Source organism: Lepeophtheirus salmonis, chromosome 6 (genome assembly GCF_016086655.4).
Source record: "Lepeophtheirus salmonis chromosome 6, UVic_Lsal_1.4, whole genome shotgun sequence".
NCBI classification, from domain to species: Eukaryota; Metazoa; Arthropoda; class Copepoda; order Siphonostomatoida; family Caligidae; genus Lepeophtheirus; species Lepeophtheirus salmonis.
In genome coordinates, this window is record NC_052136.2 from 7,262,949 (window position 1) to 7,283,457 (window position 20,509).

General features: G+C 29.9%; 1 protein-coding gene across 4 annotated transcripts in view; it reads left to right on the forward strand.

Annotated features, from left to right (window-relative positions):
• Positions 1-19,272, forward strand: part of LOC121120303 (synaptic vesicle 2-related protein) — a 62,991-nt gene extending 43,719 nt beyond the window's left edge. For 2 of the 4 annotated variants that reach the window (XM_071889062.1, XM_040715159.2), the window contains 3 exons: positions 17,261-17,683; positions 17,745-18,018; positions 18,078-19,272. In XM_071889062.1, the coding sequence (XP_071745163.1) occupies positions 17,279-17,683; positions 17,745-18,018; positions 18,078-19,012 (1,614 nt within the window). In that variant the 5' untranslated portion in view covers positions 17,261-17,278 and the 3' untranslated portion in view covers positions 19,013-19,272. Of the gene's footprint in view, positions 1-15,559; positions 15,672-15,742; positions 15,862-17,260; positions 17,684-17,744; positions 18,019-18,077 lie in introns of those variants that run through there. The other 2 variants (XM_040715158.2, XM_071889061.1) reach the window with 2 other exon arrangements.
• The last annotated feature ends 1,237 nt before the right edge of the window (positions 19,273-20,509 follow it).

Below are 20,509 nucleotides of genomic sequence, written 5' to 3' on the forward strand. Positions count from 1 at the left end.
TCCAAATCCTGTATTTGTAGGAGGATCAGCTGCTACAACTTTGAATTGTAGCATAGGTTTGTCAAACTTTTGCCAGTAGGAGGTGTAGCCTAAATAAAGCCTAACAAACACTTCTTGCCAACATTATATGAGGTGTTTATTTAATTTCATCAATCTTATAATACTGTTTATGCATGATTGCTAAATTATTGATTAGTGGCTAACCTTTTCACTAATAACTTTGCTCAGGAGCAGAACTTCCAAAAATAGTCTCTATTGCAGAAAAAAAATAGGATGATCTGCAAGAATTATTGTGTTAATATATATTTAGCGATAAATATTAATGCATTTGAGCATTGGAAATACTGGAGTTTACTTGTTTTACGCTTGTTCCAATCCTTTCACTTTCAATAACCTTTATATATCTAGGAAATTCTAAGTCATTATTTATTAGTAGAATAATAGTAAAAATTGTGTTTTATGGAATGAAATTTCATATTAAATAAATAGAACAATCATTATTATAAAATGTTCTTTTTTCCTTACAATGTTATGGGTTATCCTTTTTGCGAGAGGATCCTTACAAATCTTTAATGAATGTAAGACCTGAAATATTAAGTATGAAAGGTATAACATTAAAATAAAATTATTTTATTTTTGAATCAATTATGGCCCTGTTCTTGATAATGTTGCTTGAGGTCAACGTTTTTTAAACTTTTTTATAAGATAGAAAATTATTTTTTTGTTTTCTTGGGCTTTGCTTCTTATACTGAAATTATTGAATTTTTTTTTTTATTTCACCTATTTTTAATTCATGAGAAAAAGTGTTAAATATAAATATTTTTCAATTCAGTTTCAATTACACTAATACAACGTTGGTCGCCCGTATTGCATTGAGTATGGATTAATATGGGCCACAAAAAAGATATCTAACTTAAAATAATTTTGTATGTTAGAAATAAGTGCAAGGAATTTTTAACCTTCACAGTACATACATCTACTTTGACGGGTTGCAGCTACAGGACTATAATGGATATTAAAAAATAGGTGATTTTGAAAAAGATAGGGATACCTTTTGGCATTTTATTACTAAATTGTTAATAAAGAGTTAGATAATATATGTACAAATTTTGAGACTTTTCGACTAATTTTTTATTAAAAATATCATTTCGAAAGAAAAACGTATTTCAATTTAAGAAAAAATGTGCATTAAGTCACTTTGATAGGCACTTTTCTAGACTAAAGACCTTCGGTCTTAACCGGTTAACTTGTCTTGAATAAAGTACTGCTTTCCATATCAAATTTATTGTATACAGTACTGTTCCATGACCGAGCTAGCTTATAATTTTGAAAAGACCCCAGAGAGACGCAATTAATGAGACACACTTGATTACAAAAATATCTTGTAAGTAACGGGGATTGAAAATATATTTGAGTTTTCAGGTATAACAAAAAACTCTACTTATATTTAGGGGTATTATTCATTATGCCTATTTATGAAAAGAGTCATCAATTAGGCTGGTGATTAGTTGTGGATTCTTGCTTCCATCTATTTATTTATTCCTTTCTACTACTTAAGTGAAATTAAAAAAAGCTATAAATTTTAATTTTTCTTTATTGAATACAAGCGTAATTTAATTATAATCATCTTAAAGTTCATGTTTACTAAAAGTAAAGTGATTTGTTAAGTGCACTAATTGACAAATAAAAAAAAAGAATTTATTGACGAAATGATTTGTTAGGAGTTGGAATATTCATTTAGTTAAATATCATTGATTGGTTCGTTTCAATAATAATTATAACTTTGATTTGATGCATGAAGAAAAAATTTACATTTATATATTTGCTTATCAAATTTAACTTTCTTTCATTAGATAATTTAAATAAAATTTGGCAAAATAAAACTTTTTAAAACCAATTATTAAAGACTTAACTCATTTTATCTAATATCAAATATTTGCCTACATACATTTAAATAATGTCATATATTATTTTTTAATTTATAATTTAATTAATCAATCTCTTTATCTTTTCTTCTTAATTTAAGTAAGTTAAAAACATAATTATAGAACTGTCTTTGATCTTACGAATTCAAGATATTCTATATCTTAGAAAGAAGTTTAAAGCCTTATGAATAATTGAAATGATTTATTAATTTAAAGATCCTATCACATAATTAATTGTAGTTGTATTTTGTGTGTGTTGAGTTTCGGTAGATAAATCCCAGGCTTGTCTGAGTCCATTTTAAATTTTGTTGGGCCAAACTATATTGATCCTTTAAAAAGTGTGGTTTGGATCCAAATGACGTTATACATAAGGATATTGAATTGGTGTACTTTTTAAGTGTTCAAGATATTCCAGATGCTTCCAGACACTTAGTTATGTAACAACTATCTTTATATTTGACCTTAATGGTGGCCTTAAAAATGATTCCGTTGTTCCACATACCATCCTGTCTTTGTTATAGGTCCATCAAAAATTCCTTAATTTTTGAGTTAAATGTTAAGTATCTTTAATGCACGAAAATAGTGCGTCATTATTCTTAATTTAGGCTTAATTCAAGTATTACTTATTCTTATGAAAAAGTTTAAAGATTGATTGACGATGACGTCATTAAGATCATATTATATTATGAAACGGCTTTTCTGTTCATATTTAGGATGGGATACCAAAATTATGGGTTGATATAAATAATAAAAACATCAAACATCTAAGAAATAACAAGTTCAGTCACTCGTATAAGGGGCAAAAAAAATATGTACATGGATTGAGGCATAAGCTTTCAATCTCCAAATTTAAAACTATCAAATTTCTTTTTACAGTTTTGAGACTCCAGTTTCAACCGGAAATCAGCTCAAATCGCTCAAGAAAAAATCAATTAAAATTGAACCAAAAATGTAGCGTTCATTCGTCTAGTATGTAGACAAACATTTTGATTATATAAAAATATACAGGGAAAAATTATCTCTGGGGTCATCAAGTCTTCCCACTCCATGCCCTTCCAAAAGCGTCTTTAGATATGTTATTGACTTCCCTATAAGATTGCATCACATCATTATCATCAAGAGAGGAAGATTAGGTGCGTGGCTGCGCTTATCTACAATACACTAAAAGGTCAACATTATCTTCCTTGAATCTTTCGATATGTGACCTCCTACCACCTTTTTCATAATAAAAAAAAAACTCATTTCAAATATAACTGACTTTGTTTGCAAGTACACAATATTTTTGATAGAAATACTTTACGTATAAATATACAGTATAGTGTCCCGTTTTTGATTTTAAAAAAATCCCGATGCGGTAATACCTTTTCTTCTGGGCACAATCAAAAACTGACTGGCTATGTTTGAGATATCTCAAACCATTTTTGGTTGAGTTCAGACCATTTTAATTTGGAAAAAAATTATTCAATGATTTGCTGTTTCTCTGTTTTATCAACACCTTATTTTTTTTCAAAAACTATCAATTCAATTAGGGTTAAATTTTGCAATATTTAATTAACTTCTTTTTATAATGATAAAACAGGGAAACTGCAAATCATTGAGTACATTTTAGACCTCAAAATGATTGAAAACAAGATACCCAATATTTTTACCGATTAAGAAATACTAATAAATTTAAAAAGAACAAGTTTTCACTCATATTTGGAACAGTACAAGGGGGTTAAAAATGGGGAATTCCCAAAAATCAAATTTAAATGCTCTTTACTACGCTAAAAATTAAATGAGAGGACTCAAACTTGCCAATGTCCGATTTTTTTTATTGTTCTAGATAGAAACTGTCTTAATCACAAGGGGAGGGGGGATATTAACCGAAAAAAAGTCTAAACTATACCGTTATCAACTCATTATAGAGGCGTTATATCCTGTAAAACATATATTTAAAAGTATACGTACATATATATATATGGTATTTCACTCCCAAAATTCCATTATTTTTAGGAGTACTCATCCAAAACCATAACGATCCTTGCTATAGTTGATTTTTTTTTTTTTTGTACAATATACATACATATAGGATATGGTGATTAATCATTTTCAAAATCGTCACATATTTGTTGATAATAATGCTATTATTATAAATTCTAAGAGTTCCTCCATGATAGAACATGACTTCCCTTCCGTCCTTGATGTAAATATGTAGTCACATACTTACATCATATTACAAATATAAACAAATGACTGCCATCAATACATATTTGTTGTACACAAGTTTTGATCATTAATTTTTTAACTGTGGTGTGATACATTTTGTGGTTTGCATGCTTTTTTATAATAAAATAATTGGTTATAACTTCCGTAGTGAGCAACAAGTTGTATATACATAGGAATGAAGGAGATATATATTAGTGTTGGGTTTCAGTTCGGAAATCTTAGAACCGTTTAATATTTGTATAGTTTTTGTTGGAACCAAAACCAATTCAGTTACTTTTTGTTATAATGACTCAATTATTTCCTCTGTCAACGAAATTAAACGGAGATTATCTTTTTTCCTCTAATTTCCTGTGGTCACCAAGATTACTACAATAGCTACTGATTAATTTGATCAGACTTGGTACAAAGATTATACATGGTCACAGTAAGAGGTCATTGCATTTTAAGAGTTGGTCTACAAAATCACTTAAAATCGAACCGGGCGACAAATTGGTCTTGTACCGAATCTTAACAGTAATTCATATTTATGCTTTATTTTTCTACAACTCCTTGACATTTCGATAATTTAAGACATAATATACATTTGGGAAGTAATCCATCCCAAATATCTAGATAATGAATAAAACAACAAAGAGATTTTTTTACCGCATTGTACACACAAGCTCTGTAACTAAAAGGTCATTGGAAATATGTATGGCATTACCTATGTTGATGTATATGCATACATCAACATAGGTATTTCATCAAGAATGCAAAGAAAAAAACATAGTAATTGGGTTATTTCTTAGGAATTACTTTACATATATGAGAAATAAGAATTGATATGTTCACACGTACTTTATGCCCTTATATGTATAATATCCATGCTTTATTACGTTAGATGGATGAAAGAGGTCTGTCTGAGGTGAGGTAATAATGAGGCCTCAGGATTTATGAACTGTGATTTTCTAAAGGGATATAAAATGGGGGTTAATCAGGGCAGTGACTAGGATTTTTCTTTTCTTTTTGAGGGGGTAGATATAAATTATCGTGTACATATATCTAGACCAACAGCTGCTTGTGGATTATATATTATATAACCCTTCAACCATTTAAATACCTATTTTTTTATATTTTCTCTAAAATCAAAAAAAAAAAAAGACATCCTATTTGCGAAAGCTGACTGAAGATGACATTTTTCTTCTCCCTTTTTCTACAATTGGTCACACTGAAGTTTTAAAACAAAGTTGTGAAAAGCGAAAATTAGCTTAAGGATATACAATGTTATGGGATTGGAGTATATTATAGCACAGATGACGTCAATACATCCTTATTTTTTGTCATTTTTCTTTATGCCGTATCCAACTTTTTTTGCCCTTACCAGAATATACCTTGTTAATTCAAATAAAAAGTATACGACTACCTTGTACAAATATTTATCACGTGGTGCTTTGTTTCGCTATTTTCTTTTAAAGCTTTAAGTTACTATATTTTTCTCTATGGCGGTGACGACCAACCGAAAGTTCATGTTTTCTTTTTCTTCCTGGCTGATGTTTTCGTTGTTCAAAAAAAATTTGGAATTACTTTTTTTTTGATAACAAATTTTTAATGACCTTTCTTTAATATAAAGCATACAAAAAAGAATTGACTTTAAATTTTGCATTTCTCACAATCTATTGGAGTTTGACACAAAAAACATTATTTCTGAAGACATTTCTTTTTATAAAATAAAATTTATTAATTTTTTAAATATTGATTATAGATAATTTTTTTATTAATTAAAGACAAATTTTTAACTTTTTCTCTTTAATAAATCTTTATCTTCAAATATCAGAAATTGGACAATTTATTTTGAATTTTTGAAAATTATTTTAAAATTTGAAAACTACCATTGTATTTTCGACAATATAATTAAAAATGTGACAAAGTTTTGAGCAAAAGAGGGAGTCCGTGAAAATAAATTTGTGGAGGGAGAGTATTATGAATAAAATTTTGTCATCAAATGTTCAATATTTTCTGTAAATTGATGTAAAAAAAATATATTATCAAAATTTGAAATATTCAAAAACAGTTTTAATTTTTTTTTTGTGTCAAAGTTAGAAATACATTTTAAAAAAAGAAGTTAATGTTGTATAGTTGAAATTTTGTACAAAATCAACAACATTCCCTCCCCCAAGCAAAAACTATAGTCATTCCCCTAACATATTTCCTTTCTGTAGGCATAGGCCTGTTGTCGCTGAATAGAAATACGGGGATACGGCAGATCAATTAATAATTTCACTACTATGTGTCTTTCTTATTCTTTATTAAACCACAGTTCTTATAATCTTAACACATATTTGGACGTATGCCCCACTCCATATGTTCTTTTCATCAACCTTATTTTCCTTCTATCCGTCAACAATGTACGTATGTGATCTATACCGGTATATATCTTGTCAATACGAGATACATTAATGTTTATTTGACTTAAAATTAGATACTTTTTAAGTATGAACAAGATAAGGTGTTAATTAGGTGTGCTATATGAGTAATAGGTTTAGGATTTTTACCTTTCCTTTCTATTCCATTTTTAATCAAAAAATAATATTAATATTTTTTTTTAAATAACTTAGTCATGTAATAAAATTTTTTCAAACATTTTAAATATATTTTAAATACAATTTGGAAGATAATTAAAGAAAAACATGAATCTTTCGAAAAAATGTCAATTTTTGAAACTGGAAGGCCTTGGGCTACCTCTGCAACTTTTTTAAATTGTTCAAAGTTTGTCAGTAATTTTTTTTTCCAAAATGCAAATGTTAGGCCTATGAGAGTACACAATGCTTTGGTCATAGAATGAGACCTGTTGCATAGCTCCTTGGGTTAAAAAACGTATAATCAAAGTTAATATCTCTCATCTCTTGTTTGAAAACTTTAAGCTATTTCTTATAAAAAATCAATAATATCATCCTTCATTTAAGAAATAATATTGACATCATAGGTAATGATCGACAAGTCTTTTTTATCAATTTTTCCACAATTCTACTAAAACTTATTAAAAAATTTGATTTAAGGTTAATATAAGTAACTTATACGAATAGAAAACATACTGACTAAAATCAATTTAAATCATGTCTATAATGCAGTTAAGGATATTATTATTTTATTTTATTTTTCAATTTGGACTGAAACAATGTATACATATATACATAATACACCATTGATCTAACCAGTATTGGTGGCTGTCAAAAAATTGCTCTCACTAAATGTTTGACATTGCAATTTTCTAACCTCAACAGTTCCAGAGACTTACTTTGGACCACGTGGAATTTCCAAATTCAATTACAAATATTTCATCTCAATGTAGTGTTACTGGAATTATAGGGTTTTTTTTTATTTGTTTTTTTTCCTCATGTATGCACCCCCTCTATATTGATGATATGCTGTGGTTGAAGTCCTTAATATTTTTCTTAGACCAAAGTTTTAGGCTTTTTAAGAACTCAACATTTAAGAAGCCAAAAGAAACAGTTTAAAATGTACCAGTCTATTGAAGATTTATAAAATTACAAGACATGTGGATTATATGTATTTTGATAAAATAACTTTACCAATTGATATGGAAGTTAAAAATATATTATTCTAAAATTTTGCATGAATCTATATGCATATATATATATATGTACTTGTGTTGCTACAAACTATGAACGAATTTTCCCCGGCTCAACCGGTACAAGTAGTAAATTATTTAGTAAGTTAATAAAACCTTTCCAAAGTTTCATTCACGATGCACTTAGACACACAGTATATATAGGAAATTTTTTGCAACTAAACATATATTTTCCTTTTCATTTGTTTAATTTAAAAATAAAATATTATTATTTAATTTTGTTCCTCTACTGAAATGATTTTATTGCTAAAATTTAATTACTTAACTTGTAATTTATTCACTCTTAATGACTTGAAGTGACGGTGATTTTTCGAAAAACATTTTTGTTTGTTATTATAAAAACAAAATAAATTTATTACAATGACGCTTAGAGGAAGGCAAAAATACTTTTTTGTATACAAATGTACCTACATAAAGAATTCTTTGAAAAGATGTCATTGTTCAAAAAAGAGGAGTCAAAAAGTGGAAAAGAAAGTTACGTCGTTCAAATTGTAGAAAATAGGTATTAGAAAATAATCGTATATAAGATTATCAAGAATTCAATTGGAATATTTATATCTTAATGATAGCATTTGGATTTTTGAATCTCATTAGATATTTACATATAATTAAGATTCCCCATTCATTTTTGACCTTACTGTAAAAATAAAATTATAATTGGGGAATCAGGGATCATAGTACATTAAGTCATAATTATCTTCGACAAAAGACCTTGACAACATTAAAGATGTAATTTCTTTTTCCAATTATAATTCTTCATTTCTAATTACGCATGTATGTAAGTACATTTTGTGAGTCGTAATTAATGGGACTGAATAATTTATGTATCTAATATACTAAAATATACGGTTATAGTGAAGAGGTTTTTTTATTATTGAATCCTTCAATCTTAAACCAAGAATCTTACTCTATACCAGGAGCGTCGGTGGTTTTTTTAGTAGAACTTTTTTTAACAATTTTGACTAACTATTTTTTGTTTTTATAAATAACAAACTTTACAAATAATTTATTTTGTGAAGATACTAAATTTGAACGAATAACCTTTTTTCATCTCCCCTTGGACGCTTCTGTATCAGTGTTAGATTGATCAAAAAAAAACTAAAAAGACTGCAGTTCTATCCGTTATAATAAAATTTGTCCGTCCAAAGACTGGTCCTTATTGGTCGATATAATATTATTTATGTAATTGTTATATTTACCATTATTAATTGATGAGTTGCCCGCCTGAGTCAAATTATCAAATTCAATTTCCCAGAGTTAGTTTTCCACCCTTAAATACATAATACATGCATATGAGCTGATTGATTCAATTAACAGTTTATATTTAAAATGGCTGATGATGTAATTAAATGAGGCATTTTGAAAGAAAGAAATGACAGCTTGTACAATATGTTAGCCTTTTTACAGAAAGGCAACTTGTTCATCTAATTAGTGTTAATATATCCACGTTTTCATCATTTGCAAATTTTTTGTTAATTGCATTAATGCATAATGAAATTCGCTCTATTTATTTAGGAGAAACATTAATATAGCTCATTTTAAATGAATTTTATTGTTAATTAAAGTTAATGTCTCCCAATATATTATCAAGACGTTACAAAACCCTTTTTGACAGTAATGTTATTACGTAGTTCTCCTAATTAGGTTTTATGTTCTTTTAATTGGCTTGATGGAGTTTCACAGATTAAGTATAAGTAAACATTATAGTATTACATTTACTTCATCTAACCTATGAATATTCTTTGAAGTCCAAGTGTATAAAGTATATTTCTTTCTCTAGGAATGAGCAGGGCTCTTGTGTTCAAAAGAATAATGTCTCCCAAGCGCGTTGTCCATGAGCTACGTCGATTCTATTCCTAATTTTTAGTGGTTTTTTTTTAAAGGTAATAGTTCTCATGAACCAAGTTGCTTGTAGTGATAGATTCCGATCTGGAAATCCTAGACGGTTATACATTTTATTTGACCGAACTAATTTGGTCCTTTAAAGAATTGCGGTCTGGATTTATTTCGTTTAAAATTCGTTCACGACCGATTTTATAGTTGAATAGTCAATTGTTATTCCCAAATTGGTAAAATCAATACAATGACGTCATATGAACTTTAAACTTTTTTATTATTGTACATCTCGTATAACTGGAATGGAGAAACAATTGATCTATACAGTGATATGGAAAAAAATGGGTTCACGATTTCAAAACTATTAAATTTCATTTCAGGGTCAAAGTATCAGTACAAATCAGTCTATAAAAATTACTGTAAACCAAACCTGTCCTCTAGAAATATACTACTTTAATATTGATAAGGACCGGCGTAGACATTCCATGAACAAGGTACAAATAAGTCTCAAAAAGTAATAATTTAAGATATGTTCTTCATAAATCTGGCTCTTATTTAAGGTCGCAAGGAGATATGTATGAGGGAGCCTAGCGTCGGCTCTGTATTGAACCCTATTGCATGTCGTGAAGTTATGAAGTTTGAAGGAGAGAAAAAAGTCGAAAAAAAAGAACAATCTCACATAGATTTTGCTCATAAAATTGATTTTGTGTCTCTGTCTATGATCATTTGACAAATTACTGAGACGACCTTCTTTTTAGTCTCTTATCTTTATATTTGCATATGTACCATAAACATATTTATTATATTATCATAACAAATTGCGTTATAAGAAAACCTATTTGTGATATCAAATTCGTATCTTGTTATTCGATCCGTCCAAAATATGAGCAATACATATATCTTCAGCTACATACATATATGTCAGTATCTAACAAAGTAACCAAATCTTCATTGCATTTCTTATCCTTTCATAGAAAAACTCATGGAACAATCTTTGATGTATGACGCCATCATAGATATCAGTCAGTAACTTTATCATGGATCTATCTCAACGTCATTTGGAGATAAAATCATTTATTGCTTATGAGAAAATTGCAAAATTAAATTAAAAATTATGGCTACTTATTTTCGTGCATAAAACAAACTTAGCTTTACTGAACGAGTAAAATTGGTAAACTAATCTACTTTGCTATAATATATTAGTCAAAATTATTTTTTATACGAGGTCTCTTTAAAATTTGATACTTTTTTGAGGACTGATAAGAGGGACGGGGCAGGGTGAGACCGATTTTATATGGGTTTCTTAATAACTCCATAAAATAAAGAGTTTATGATAAATCCAAGTGGCTCCTGTCAACAAAAAGTAAAATGTTGCATATGTATAAAATATCTTGATATTTATTCAAATGTCAATTTTTATACATGCATAGTGCGTATTCTATCTATGCCACCACTTGGCCGAACTCTCTTGGACAAACGCAGGCAATTAGGTAGCTAGTTTTTTATTTGTTAGATAGCATGTTTAAACCTGCATCAGTTGGAAAAAATATAATTAATTGAGGAGTTATTTGTCCTAAATATTTGGAAAAGACACGGAGCCCTCCTTAGAAACTGCGCCGGGAGTGACAACATAACAATTGCTCGAGGCCAAGGTGAATCCCTGGATCGACATGGTTTTCCAATGGAAGGCCTTACATGTGGCAGCAGAACCCAGCTTCCTGCCACACCTCGAAAAAATCTCTCAAATGACACCAAGATAATTTTGACGACTTCATCTTGCCGGACTTTTGGCCTCCAAACTCACCGGATCTGAATTCGTTGGATTTTATTTTATGGGACGCGATCGAATGACAAAAAAAACGAACCCCCTGAAACACCGAAGACCAACTTATCAGTTGTATCTAGAAGGAATTCCAGGATTTACCACGGGCCAAAGTGGCGAAAGCCTGCTTTCGCTTTCAACCTGGTATAGAGACTGTAGGTGATTTTATTGAATAAAATGAATTAAGATACATCAAGGTTTTAGCATATGGTTTTATATATTTTTATCTGAATACTGGTTGGAAAGAAAATGACGTTTGAAAAAAAAAATATCCTTTTCTCGGCAGAGATAGCTTGCTTACCCTTTTTAATATGACGTATAGTGCTATCCTTCATTGATCCATGCTTAATTTGGGCAACAAGACTAAGCATATAAATCACTTTTACACCAAAATTCTGATTTTTTATTTTTAATCCCCTCAAAAAGTGTATAAATATAAAAATTAAATTAGATCATTAAACTATCAAAATATGAGTGTAATACTTACTTAGATGCTACGATCTAAAAAAGTCTTGTAGACTGTATTTTTGAGATCAAACTAAACAACCATATCTTGACAAATATTGATCATCACATGGCCTTTATTTTGCCGCTTGGTTTAAGGCTTTGGATAGTACAAACTAGGATTCCATGTTTGTTAAACAAGATTTAATTAATTTTTAATCTTCATAAATACCAAAAATGAAACTCACTTTTAATTAATTAAATATTTGTGCAAAATTAATGATTATTTTTCTTCATTTATGTGTGGTAAGAGTAGACATTGTTTGATGATGTGTAGTAAAATATAGGTGAGCCACAGGTAGTTTATTTGGTGTAGAAAGTGAATAAATTGGACAGATAGAGGAATAAATATTGTAGCTGTAGTATATTTAAATCTGCAGCCTACAGCAAAGGGTACAAACAAAGATACAACAACACTTTGTGATACGCATGCTACTACATACGAATTTTTATTTAGGCACAATCTAATCCAGAGTTGGTGCCAGAACCTGAGAGCCACTTCAAACTCTGGCAAGGAACGAATGAAACTCGTATCTTAAAATACTATTGTATATTATTTTATTTCTGGGGATAAAGGTGTATTATAATTTCAACGTCACATAAAGGACATAAGTTGATTGCTTAACTTTTATTACACCATCAGCGTCAATCAGAGTTGAATAATAAATCTCTGGTTAGAATCGCCGATTATTAATGAAAGAAAAACAAACAGCTGTGATGTCATAGTATAACTTTTTTTTTAAGTTGATACCTTTGCTCAATCATTTGCGTATTTTGCTGCATCTATAAATTTATTTATGTATGGTTGAACGTCTTTCTGGGCCGTAACTTTGGGTGTGTGAGAATTAAAATCAGGAAGTCAAATTTGAAATAATATGTGTACAAAACAGCGGTTGTTGTCTTTTTTATCGTTATTTGAAATAATTCATTGTTGTAAAAAAAGTAAAAATAATATAAATATATCTTTATATAAATAAGAAGGTATTCCACATGTAGTAACGTTCTATCGAAAATTGTTTAAGTTTTTCTTTTCTAAATTTACTTCCTGAAATTTCATACTATTCAGAAAATAATCTAGAAAATTGATAAATTCGTCTTATCTCTTTGATGAAAAGGATTATTCAATATATCTAGTACTGTCGTCAAGACAACGACAAGAGTAAATCTTTTTAAGCTGAGACCAAGACTTTAAATTTGTTAACTAACCAAAGAACATAAATACTCTGGTTACTTGGTATTTTACGTTTACATATTCAAGACTAATACTCTAAGCAGTCCAAACCCAGAAGATATCAAGCCTGGTCTTGAGAATAATATACATAACTAATGATGTCATTTTTTTTATTAAACTTTAAGATTTAACAACCCTCCAAAATATAATAATTAGATGAAAATTCATTTTAGATATGAATGTGTGCTACAAACTTTTTGTTCTCTCTACAACATCCCAAAATATCCCAAATATGTTGGGTTTCTGAAACAAAAGTATAGTTCTTACAAATTTTTGATCTGAAACCAAAGATATCGAAGCTTTCGGTTCCAAAACGATATTTTGATTAATTATTTAAAACTAGAACGGGAACGAAATTTTTGGTTCGGTTATACATCATACATCAATATGGTTCATCATTAGTCGAAATCAATTCATAAATGGGAACTGTGGCAGTATTATAAAAATGATGTCACATATTGGTGAAACTATATTTATGGAACTTTTCATTGTTTTTTTTTAAATAGGATTCAATAATCAAAGTTAGCTTTTCTATTATTATTATTCCCTTTAGAAAGTGGACATTACACTTTTGAATCCATTACCTAGCTTGAAAGTTATTTTTTACCGTGAAAAAGGAGTGCAAAATCAAAGTACGAAATTGTTATTTTCCACTGCTTTGAAAATACCAAAAGTAGTCTCGCGCTTATCACAATAACTTACAAACTAATCAACACATTGCCCTAAAATTTTGACAGCTGTCTTTTGAAGGTTGGTACTAACCGAAAAAGAGGTAAATTTAAAAAATAGCGCCATCTATGTGCGAAACCAGGGACCTTTTATCCCATATGTTCATTAAACTCTGCCTATCCCATTGGATTCCTCTGCTATGGTGCTGTGACATAGGATTTAACCCTTAATCTCATGGTTCAGCAAGAACTCCAATTGGACTGCCATGTCTACTTATAATTCATCGTTTTTTTGTAGACTTGGAATAACTCGTTTTCGCCACTTCTCAGTAGAGAGAAAATTAGAATTAGGATTTTTTAATTTACTAATAACTTTTAAGCTATATTCACTATAATTACCAATTTTGGGACACTCATGAGAAGCATCCATTCACTGGTATAAATGTTTGCTAAATATTAATTAATATAACCGGTTTGTTGTCATTGCAAATTTATTGAGATATTACAAGTCCACGAAATGTTCATTGAGTTATTACAAATCGACAATCAGTTATGACTTTTTTACTATAGCGAATTTCAACGTAATTTTTAAATGAATATTAGATATAATTTATTGCATACTAATTCAATCATTAAAATAAATTGTCAAACTCGAGTTATTACAAGTTTACGAAACAAAACGAATTAATGGAGAAGTAGGCTTGACATAAACCAGTGCATAATCATTAGAAAACTCATCATCGTGTTTTGTAGTTATACCTACAATAAATATTTATTGCATAATTAATTAATAGTTATATCGGGCTTACTGTTATTATTTATTTATCTCTATTATGCAAATTTCGAGACATTAAGAGTCATTTTTTTTAGAATTTTTCGAATGAAAAATACTGTAGAGCACACCATTGCTAAGAAAAACATTGGGAGAAGACTGGGGCCTCGGGGAATCCAATTAATAATGTCTCCATGCTGTTGAATGTCAGGGAGGACCTCATACACTCTCCGTGTCCTTTAACCACCTGAAGTCGGCCTTCAGGAAAAGGCCTAATTCCTCAATTGCTGACCTAACCAGGAAGATGAACAAGTACCCATCAGCGGTGTTGGCCAAGGCTCTAAAAAAGGCAAGAGGAAAGTTTATACGGCGCATTCCAAGGCCTCTGTTGACAGAATAATTGTGTGTAAAAATGGCTAAATAATAACTGTTGGCCCAGTATTTACAATATAATGTATAATTAATGTATGTTAATACATGAGTACGTATTCACAATTATGATGATTCATTTAAGTATAATCAAATGACTGAACAATATGCTATGATAAGAAATTTTTATTCATTAATTCACGCTGAGCAGATGGTGTTTATGGTATGAAAAAGTTTTAAGACCAACATTCTTTATTACTTTATTGTAAATTAGGACGATGAATACCAAATAAACGATTAATTAATTTAATGCTTTCGTTCCGCCGTTATCTTTTATTCATTTTATATGTCGAGAAATCCTATAACAATTGACATTTAGGAATTTAATTATAATCGATATTCGTGAAAATTTAAATGTTTTTTTTTTTATAATTTGATGAAAAAAGTTTTTTAAATGAAAGGTTGCTAGATACAGTAAAAGTAAACACAAAATATAGAGAAAAAATAATTCTTTCTAGCTATTTGATGCCAATCTTCTGAGAAGTATCAATTTGCTTCAATTATTGTATCTTATAACCTTTTCTCTAAAAAGAAACCCAAAAAAGGACCAAAAAACAGTCACTAAACCAAAAATGTACACTGTATTTTAGTATGAGCTGGGGATGTGTCTACTTCTTTCCTACTAAGTTGTGTTCTGAACGTTGATTGGTAAATTAGAATGAGCTATTTTTAAAATGCTGTGAACAATTTTCAACAAATATTTAATAATAATTTTATAGTTTGGAAGACCTGGCAAACTACCAACTGAATTTGGGCCCTTTTCTCTGTTTCTTTTCAGAGGAGAGGCTGTGAGATAGAATAAAAGTAACGATGTGAGAGAAATTGAGAACAAGAATAGGTAATTATTGATTCATGAACTTTGAAAAGTGAGTATAATCATTCCATAAAAATAATGTCCCAGTGCTTCTCCCCATTTTAAGTTTAAATGCTTCATTGTTCTTTGCCTTAAATTAAACAATTTAATGAGCACTTAATGAAAGTTGATTAATGAACATTTTGGGTAGTATATATTTTAGGTACGAATGTCTCATTTTCTATAGCCATTAATGGATAAAGAATGATATTAATTAAAGCGTTTGATTAAATCATCAGTGCCTTTTATTCCGCATATGAGCATTGCTTAAATATTTTTAATGTGATTAACTATAATTTTAAAAACAACTATTCAGGAATAGAAGATTTCCTGAATAAAATAGAAATGTCTTTTTAGGGGAAACCCATGTAATATATTATAATCCTTTATTTTCTGAAAAAAATCCGTCCAAGCAAACATTTGATTAGTTTTTTCTCTAAATTCGTTGATCAATTTTTTTTAACAAAATGACGACCAGAGGATCAATTTTTGTCCAAACTAAGTTGGTTACGAAAAAACTTTTTTCCTCACAATTTGTCAATATTGAGGTTACAATAATGATTTTTCCTCCTGACGTATGCAATTTTTTCTTCGCTTCTCAGAATTTAGTAGTCACATTGTGAATTCATGGAGGTTGTGTAGTTAATTATAGAGTTACTCATGATAAACTCAGAGCTCCTAGCGGGCAAAAAAGTATTATCATAGGCAATTTAATTTGGACTACATTTTATCACATGGCCGTTATTTCCTTACTTGGTTTTAGTTTCTGTACCGAGGTGTAAGATGTTTTTGGAAGGCAATAAAAAATGAACAAAGAAATGAATGGCTTGATAAAAACCGTTGAATGACTTGTTCCTTTAATCCTTCAATATCTTCCACTTAATCTCCAAGCAAATAAATTATGAACAATATGCATTAGCGTAAATAAGAATAAATAGGTAGGTACTAAATACTTTTATAGACTTTGTTTAATGTATTGGCGCGTTGATTGTTGGGTTGTGAGAACCAAAATAATCAAATAAAAGTTAAATATATACAATCTTAAAATATTATCAAGAAACAAGACACAAATCTATGACAAAAGGGCGAATTTATACATTCTTGTTCTCTCTCACTTCTAACAAAGTATTTATAGGGGCACACACCTTAAAATGAATTAAATTAGATATATGTAGAACAATAAGACTTTTAGTGAAAAAATGAATATCCAATTGATTCAACTATTCTATCAAGTACTTAAAATGTTGAAGGAGTATATTTATAATCTTGAAAAGTATTGAATAGGCTCAACAATATTTGAACTTTGGATCCTTCTCATAATAGTCCTATTTATTCAAAGGATACGAGTATATAAAAATAAAATATAAATTTTCCTCCATTTCAGGACTACACACACTTCAAAATGAACAGTTCAAACTTATCTCGTAAATTGAGTTGGAGATCATCATCTTCTTCAGAGGAAAGCTCAATTTTGTCAACTTCCTCCTCAACTTCTGGCACCAGCACATCCGAAACAAGGAGTACAATTCCTTCTCCATTACCTTTGGAAGTGATTGAGGAAGACTTCATTGGTGCAGAGATTCAAATTACTGCTTCAACCTCAGGAGTAGTTCCAGATGATACATTCACTGTTACAGAAGCAGTAAACTCTCTTGGGTTCGGTAAATTTCAAATTGTATTAAGTTTCGTGACTGGGCTATGTTGGATGAGTGATTCCATGGAAATGATGGTTCTAAGTATTTTATCACCTGCTCTACATTGTGAATGGGGAATTGATCAAATGGGACAAGCCTTTTTGACTACAGTCGTGAGTTTAATCAAAAAATATACAGTCTCAATGATTAAACAATTGAAATATTATGTATAAGGTATTTATTGGTATGATGGGTTCAGCCATGTTTTGGGGTAAAGTATCAGACACCTATGGACGGAAAACGGCATTAATTTTAGCAGCTGGATTCATGTCGTTTTATGGATTTTTATCGAGCTTAAGTCCAAGCTATACTTGGTTACTATTTTTACGTAGTTGTGTAGGCTTCAACATTGGGTGTGTACCTCAAGCTGTTACATTATTTGCCGAATTCCTTCCAACCAAGCAAAGAGGAAAATGCGTTGTACTTCTCGACTGTTTTTGGGCTTTAGGTAAGGAGATACAAAGGAAAATATGTTTCATTCATCGTAACCACTTTTCTTTCTTTCAGGTGCATGTCTTACGGTCGTATTGGCTGCATGGATAATGCCATCCACAGGAAACTGGAGGCTTTTTCTCGCACTAACATCTGTTCCTCCGATAATTTTCGTTGTACTAGCCTTAATTTGGCTACCTGAAAGTGCTCGATATAATGCAGCAATTGGAAAAACAGACAAAGCGCTTAAAACACTCCAAAAAATTGCGTCAGATAATGGTGTACAAATGATACGAGGACGTCTCATAGTGGACGACGTTCATTTGAATTCTTACGAAGTTAGAGGGAGATTCTCTGATTTATTAAAGTCCGATCTTCGAATGACAAGTATTATATTATGGCTTATTTGGATGACTGGCAGCTTTGTCTATTATGGAATAGTATTTATGACAACAGAACTTTTCGAAACACCAGATATTGTTAGTCTTTGTAGATCAACAAACACACAAGAGGTAATTTGTTCAGCTCAATGTAAAGAACTCGATCGTATGGATTACACTCATTTACTCTGGATCAGTTTGGCAGAATTTCCTGGAATAATGATTACTATATTTTTAGTTGAACGATTCGAAAGGAAAAATACTTTAGCTTTAGAATTCTTTCTCTTAACAGCAAGCCTTTGCCTTCTATTTAGATGTTCAGGGGATCGAACTTACATTACCGGTGTTTTATTCTTTGTTCGAGGAATCGGTTCTGGAGTATTCCAAGCAGCTTACCTTTACACACCTGAGGTATATCCAACGATATTAAGATCTGTAGGATTGGGTACTTGTTCTGGGATGGCTCGGTTTGGAGCTATGTTGACTCCATATGTGGCTCAAGTACTTGTTAAAAAGTATTACATCAGTGCTATATCTATATATGTGACAGTGGCAGCTATGGCAACCATTGGCTCACTCTTTCTTCCAGCTGAAAAGAGGGGGAAAGAGCTAGTTCGCAATGAACACTGAATTCTATTATCAAATATAACAAAAGAATTGGTATACTGCCTTCAGAATTGTCCTAGTCTTTCTTCAAAGTTCTTGCATAAATTATCGCAGTTGATGACTGTTGTTGTTGTATGCAAGACAATGACGATTTATCCTCATTCCTTATCAAACAGAATATGTCTTTTATATAAATATTGTAATGTTCCTCTATTCAGTCTCAATTACGAGCTATATACCTATCGTTTATTTTTCTTAATAAAAAATACAACTATAAATTAAAATAATCCGTTATTAGTTTATAATAATTTAAATAAGTAGATATCAAGGCTATTAGTGTTGGGACAAGGATCATTTTAATGTTAGTGGGACCAAGGGAAAAAGTAAAAGGCGGGGAACCATTTGGTCTCCTTTATAAACATTCGAATTTCATTTCGAGTTTGTTTTATTAGAAATTTATTTTTACCTTTTCTTTAAAAGAAAATAATTTTGAATCCTTGTTTTTGTAGTAATAATATGGGACCATTTTTATATTTTTTTTGAAAAGACAATTCTAATTTTATTTCAAATTTGTTAATTTATGAAAAAGCTACTATTTGCGGGGCACCTATTTTTTATAATCAAGTGCAAGGGCCTGAGCAAATTACCCCAATGACTCCTAAAATTGCCTATATTTGGGACTCGGACCGAGATTAATTTTTTTCTGGCGGTTTTGCCTATAGGGATTTTTTCTAGAGTAATATTTCAGTTCAGACTGCAAAGTGAAAACCTCGTTCTGGTCAGAATCGATTTCAAATCAAGGAATGATTTTTTATGTCTCAGTCGATAAACCAACTTTTTTAGCTCTTGTATATTTCATAATTGCAAATATATAAAAATATACATTTTTTTGTGATGGAATTTATATTTAACTTAATTTATTTTTAAATATACGGATTAAAAATGGATCCTTTCTATGCATAATCTTTATCCATAGAAAAAATATTTTATCCTTAAGGCTCTAAAAAGCCGCCCTCAGTTGAGATTTCGTGGCAACCAACCGTATGACAATCTGCCCAATCTCCAATTATGCTAATTGTAAACCATTGAAACACTTTAAACAGCATATGACGTGGCTATAGCGATGTTCACAATTTGGGAAATTTATGACGTCATCAAGAGTTCATTTATAAAATCTGTTTAGAACTCATATTAAATAAGATTGTTTTTTTGTTTGATCAATTTTAGTTCGGTTAAAAAAATAGTATAATGACCGGTCTAACATTTTATGACCAAACCACAATACTAGTAATCTTATCAATTGTATTCGGGAACAACTTTTATTTTATAGATTTTGAGAAATACTCAAAAGAAGAGATGTGAGTTTTGACTGGAAAATCCTTATTTGATGTATATCAAATTTTGAAAAATCACATTTTTTTTTAACCGTTTTTAAAAGTTAGAAAACTGCTTCCATATCAAATTAGGATGAAACACTGATCCATTTTTTGATGAAAGTAAATTTGTGAATCACAATTTGCT